This window comes from Cornus florida, unplaced genomic scaffold, assembly GCF_030987335.1.
Source record: "Cornus florida cultivar Cherokee Brave unplaced genomic scaffold, ASM3098733v1 CherokeeBrave_3.0.0_Hap2_Chr09, whole genome shotgun sequence".
Taxonomy (NCBI): domain Eukaryota; kingdom Viridiplantae; phylum Streptophyta; class Magnoliopsida; order Cornales; family Cornaceae; genus Cornus; species Cornus florida.
The window spans coordinates 46,668,286-46,673,771 of record NW_026775579.1 but is presented as its reverse complement, the minus strand read 5'-3'; the positions used below and the strand labels follow the sequence as shown (position 1 = coordinate 46,673,771).

Genomic DNA, 5,486 nt, shown 5'->3' with positions numbered 1-5,486 from the left:
TCAAATTCTTGCAAGAATCCTACATCTCTGGTGTGACATAAATGTCGTAGGAGCAAATGATTATCAGCATTATTTGGTTCAAGCTCAAAAAAGAGCTCTAAATCTATTTCTCCTATTTCCGAATTTGGAAACTTGTAGAGGAGGAGACCACATGCAAAATTCTGGCAGACAAGGCAATTGTTCAATCAAATGGATAGCCTTCACCATTAAACCAGCAAATCCATAACACCAACCATGCATATGTAATGTTGCGAACAGGACAAATCCTGTAGGAGTTGTCCATCAAATTGAAATATTTCCATTCTCTATTAGACCATCGCAGAGATGAGCCAAAGAAAGTTACAATGGTTATATTGTCTGGTGCAATCCCAAACATGTCCATAATGATCAAATAAAGAAATATAATTCTTAGCCATATATAAGCTCTAGAAGCAGAGATCACCACATCCATAGAACCATGTCTTTTTTTACTTATGGAGATGAAACCAGTTTGTTATCTTCCATGCAACCACATTTAGCATACATGTCTGTTAAGGCACTTGAAAGGATACTAGTGGGTTCATCGAGATGACTCTTCACAATATAGCCATGCAATTCTCTCCCAAAATTCAGAGTTCCCATATAAACACAGGCTGGAAGAAGTATCATAAAGGTTACCAAGCTTGGTTTGAGGCCTTCATCAAGCATTGCACAGAAAATTTTAAGAGCCTCTTCAGGCTGTTGATTATTAAGGTTCCCTGCAATTAAAGAATTCCAGGTAACTGTATTTCTATCCTCAGTTTTCAAGAATAATTTAGTTGCTGAAACAATATCATGGCATTTTGCATACATTTCAATCAATGCACTTGACACAAAGATGTTGGGTTCAAAACCATTCCTCAGAACACGTCCATGGATTTCCTTTCCTTGACGCAATAAACTTAGATCAGCACAAGCTGCAATTGCACTTGTAGTTGTGACAGGACTTGGTTGTATAGACTCATCTGGCACTTCAATATTAGAGCACTTACTTAAAGGTGATTGCATGACGCGGAACAACTTTAAAGCTTCCTGACTGAGCCCAGATTGTTGAAAACCGGATATGAGGACATTAAAGGAAAAGATGTTTGGCTTCAAACCCACCACGCTCATCTCAGACAACAACTTACATGCCTCATTCTTTTCTCCATTTCTTGCATGCCCAGAAAGCATTGTGTTAAAGGTAATCCTATCAGGTTTTAAATCATAATTTTGCATCAGTCTAAGAAGCCTTAGTGCCGACTCCATTTTACCCTCATTCACATAACCTGCAATCATCTCGTTCCACACAGCAACATTCTTGTTCTGTATTGTAGCAAATATTTTCTCTGCATAATCATTCCTTCCACATTTGGAGTACATATTAATTAATGACCCCTCCACATGAACATTTTTACAAAAATTACTTTTAAGAGCATATCCATGAACTACCTTGCCCAAATTAAGATCTTTCAAGCCTGCACAAACCGGTAGGATATTGACTACCGTCACAACATTTGGATCCTCAGGAAAGCTTAACATCATACCAAACACATCCAAAGCATCTTCAAAATATCCATTTTGAACACAACCTGAAATAATCCCATTCCAAGAAGAGACCCTCGGCTTCAATCCTTTCTCTTGCATCTCTTCCAAAGATAGGAGAGCCAAATCAGTCTCTTCATTCCGAGCAAAACCTGCCACAAGTGCATTCCATGAGATTAAATCGGGCTTTACTCCATTTGACTGCATTGACTGAAAAACATTTGTTGCGTCATCCAAAAGGCCTCCATCCATGTAAGCTGAAACGAGAGCAGTCCACGAAACTACATCTCTCTCCCGCATTGTATCAAAAACATATTTTGAAGATCTCAAATCATCACAATTTGCATACAAATCAATAAGGGCATTCCCAACAAAAACATCTGTCAAGAGCTGCTTCCTTATGACATACCCATGTACCATTTTACCACTACTCAGTAATTGAACCGCAGAGCACGCTTTGAGAATGGTGGGCACAAGATACTTATCAGGTAGTAATCCATCGTGAACCATCAAGCCAAGCACTGAGAACAGCTCCTCCCATCGCTCGGACCGAGAATATGATCCTATAAGGGCAGCATAGGCAGGTACTGTTCTATCAGGAATTTCATCGAACAACCGTCGTGCATCATTTAATGACCCCCTTCCTTTCAAATACGAAATAGCAAGCTTATTTCCAATCAAACTATTTGACTTGATAGAACCCATTTTGACGAATTGACCATGAATTTGCTTGATGTCATAAGAACAGTTACTATTTTTGTTGAGTAGGTTTAAAAGAGACAGACACTCATCAACGCTTTCCAGACTTTGAACACTACAATCTCTCGCATCCTGAGCAACTGGAACTAAATGGGATTTTGGGTTTCTCTGGTTTGACACTAGTGCTTGTTTGAAACCAAGATTTCGAGCCGTTGAGGGTCGAAATTGAAATTTTGCCTGGGAAAGGTTGAGTTTGTGGGTTAAACGGTCGGAGGATGAACTCTCGGGAAGAAAATTATTAGAATGAAGAAGCAATCCACTTCTGAGAGTGGTCATTGAATACTCAAACTTCGAAAAAGAAAAAATGAATTACAATTCAGTTAGACGAGCGAAAGAGGAGGAAGAGAGAGAGACGAATCGCATAATTGCGGAAATAATAACGATTTGTTGTTTCAAAGTCGCACAACTCCCGGGGCTCCCGTCTTCTTTTCACCCGTATTTATCACTTTTCAGATTTTATAATTACACTATTTTGACATCTATGAATATGGATAACATATTCACCCGTAGGCAAATCTTATCCTAAAATCAATCCCAATGATTTTGACAAGTAGTGTGTGTTTACGGATATTAAAAAATAAAAAGAATATGAAATTAAAAGAGAAAAAGAAGTTCTAGAAAAATGATCATTTGTCCTATTTCTCTAACCTTTTTGTATAGTAGGAGATTTTTATTCATATATGTTGCATTTGGTATACATGAATATAGTGAAATGCAAGTAGGAATTAAATGAAAATGCATTAATTAATTATCATTCCATTCTCATATATGCATTCTAGTATTTTGTTGATCCAATTTAAAATTTAGAATGGAACGGGTTGCAAATTAAATTATCAAAATAACATTCCTTTATAATATTTTTAAAAGAAATGACGGCGGTGGTAGATGGCGGTGACGTTGGTGGTAGAGGTAGAAAACAGTAATGGTGTAGATGGTGGTGTTGGGAGGTGGTAACGGTAGTGGTGGCAGAAGGCAATGGTGGCGGCGGAAGGCAATAGTTGTGTTGGTGGAAGGTGGTGGCAGTGGTAGTGGTGGAATGCGTCAGTGGTGTAGTGATGATGGTGGAAGGCAGCGGCGGCGGCAGTGGTGTGGTGGTGGTGGAAGGCGGCAGTGGTGTAGGTGGTGGTAGTTGAAGGTGGCGATGGTGTAATACGGTGGTGGTAATGGCGGTGACAATGGGTGGTGGTAATGGTGATGGTATGTGGTGGCAATGATGGTGGTGGAGGGCAATGGATGTGACGGTGGCGGTGGTGGTGGTGGCAGTGGAGGTGGCGACGATAGAAGGCAATAGAGGTGGTGGCGGTAGCGGTGGCAGTGGTTGAAGACTGCAACAATGGTGGTGATGACAGTGACGGTGGTGGAAGGCAATGGAGGCGGTGGTGGTGAATGGCGGCAGTGGTTGTGGTGGTGGTGGTTTTAAACTTGGAACATGTGGAATTTTTGGGAACTTTATTTTTAAAAAAATTTACCTTAGGAATGGAATGGCCTTGTTGGAAACTAGTATTTCAAGTATAAATGAAACTTGACTGCAACATCAATATGCCTTTGGTTGTCTATGTATATCACGTTAGACCAATAACGTAAATGTCAACAGTGTAGGGTCACCTACATGCAGAGGCATTAATACACCAGTGTGATATGCTGGTGTGAAAGGATGTATATAGTTACATACAAAGTGTTGTAGGTGCAGAATCATCTTATAACCTACCGGTCCTTTAACGTATCCTTTGAGAAACACCATTGTTTAACATATTTTGGAAAATACGGTCACTGTAATAATGTTTTCTCTATGGCCGGAGACGTAAGTGTACAGGGAAGGAATTGAAGAGGCATAACAATTGAAGATGGAATTAGTGCAACCATTTGAATCATTGTGTAGAGATCGGTTCCTTTTTTCAATTTTCTATATTTTATTTTATTGTGGCATTGGAATACATGCTATGATAAGCGCCGAATATTGTATATTCAAGCGCCCTAAATTGCATTAGTTAAGTCCATCGTTTGATTATTTAAGTAGATTATCTTCATTTGTGTGTATGTATATATTTTCAGGTCCATTTGCCAAAAAAGGAGCAAAATCAAGGCTTTGTGGAGTTTTGGCCATCAAAAGGCACAATTCTGAATTTCTGGCAGCAGTGGAGTTAGGACTTTGCTCACCATTTTGACCTTGCAAACTCGAGAACTGGACTTCCATTATAAAATGGCATATTTAGAGCTCTGAATCAGCTTTCCAAATCTTCAAGCAGTTTGTCATTCGAAGCTCGGACCAGAGAGTTATGGCCTTGTTACCAGAGGTGCGCAGAACTGCCTGGCAGCAATGAAATTCTGCCTTGATCTTCATTTTCGACCAATCATCCTTGAGAATTGGATCTCCACCAAAACATGAAGTTTTTAGAGCTCTGAATTAGCTTTCCAAATCTTCAAACGGTTCATCATTTGGAGTTTAGAGCACAAAGTTATGGCCGTTTTACCAAAGTAGGTTCGGGATGAGCAAACCAAGCATAGGGCATTCTGGCCAATTTTCGAGTGCTCGAGGCCTAATTTCGAGTGCTCGAAATTAGGGCAGATTGCTTCACGAGATCAGCAGTGGAGTTAGGACTTTGCTCGCCATTTTGACCCAGAAAGCTCGAGAACTGGACTTCCATCATAACATGAAAGATTTAGAGCTCTGAATTAGCTTTCTAAATCTTCAAACGGTTCATCATTCGGAGCTCGGAGCAGAGAGTTATGGCCTTGTTACCAGAGGTGCGCAGAACTGCCTGGCAGCACTGAAGTACTGCCTTTCTCCCCATTTTCGACCAACCAGACTTGAGATTTGGGTCTTCATCAAAACATGAAGTTTTTAAAGCTCTGAATCGGCTCTCCAAATCTTTAAACGGTTCGTCATTCGGAGTTCGGAGCATAAAGTTATGGCTGTTTAACCAAAGTAGGTCTGGGCGGAGCAAGTGAAGCATGGGCATTTTTACACTAAATTCGAGCGCTCGAGGCCTTGCTTAGAGTGCTCGAATTTGGGGCAGAATTGCCTTCGGGAATTCTCATTTTGGCAGCCACTTGTGCATTGGTTTCCTCATTTTCTACTTACTTCTTTATGAGGTGGTTGGGGATGTTTTTTGGAGGAGAGAGAGAGCTTTGTTGAAGGAGATAAGGCAAGGAAGGCCACACATATCATTATCCCATATTTTTAC

The 5,486-nt window shown here is 40.3% G+C and overlaps 2 protein-coding genes across 2 annotated transcripts; both read right to left on the bottom strand.

Moving 5' to 3' along the window:
• Positions 1 to 471: 471 nt before the first annotated feature.
• Positions 472 to 2,577, bottom strand: LOC132272565 (pentatricopeptide repeat-containing protein At1g19720-like). Its single transcript, XM_059773690.1, has one exon. The coding sequence runs from the start codon at positions 2,575 to 2,577 to the stop codon at positions 472 to 474; it is 2,106 nt and encodes a 701-aa protein (XP_059629673.1).
• A 584-nt stretch (positions 2,578 to 3,161) lies between these two features.
• On the bottom strand, positions 3,162 to 4,042 carry LOC132272564 (uncharacterized). The gene is made up of 2 exons (XM_059773689.1): positions 4,010 to 4,042; positions 3,162 to 3,722 (listed from the first exon to the last, which is right to left on the bottom strand). Exons 1-2 carry the CDS (start codon positions 4,040 to 4,042, stop codon positions 3,162 to 3,164), a joined length of 594 nt encoding a protein of 197 aa, XP_059629672.1.
• Between the last annotated feature and the right edge of the window lie 1,444 nt (positions 4,043 to 5,486).

Excerpts from the sequence above, each read along its gene's own strand:
- LOC132272565 (XM_059773690.1), bottom strand. The coding sequence starts at position 2,577 with ATGACCACTCTCAGAAGTGGATTGCTTCTTCATTCTAATAATTTTCTT.
- LOC132272564 (XM_059773689.1), bottom strand. The coding sequence starts at position 4,042 with ATGGTGTTTCTCAAAGGATACGTTAAAGGACCG. Across the intron at positions 3,723-4,009 it reads AAGGATACGTTAAAGGACCG|TTTAAAACCACCACCACCAC; the intron begins GTAGGTTATAAG and ends ACATGTTCCAAG.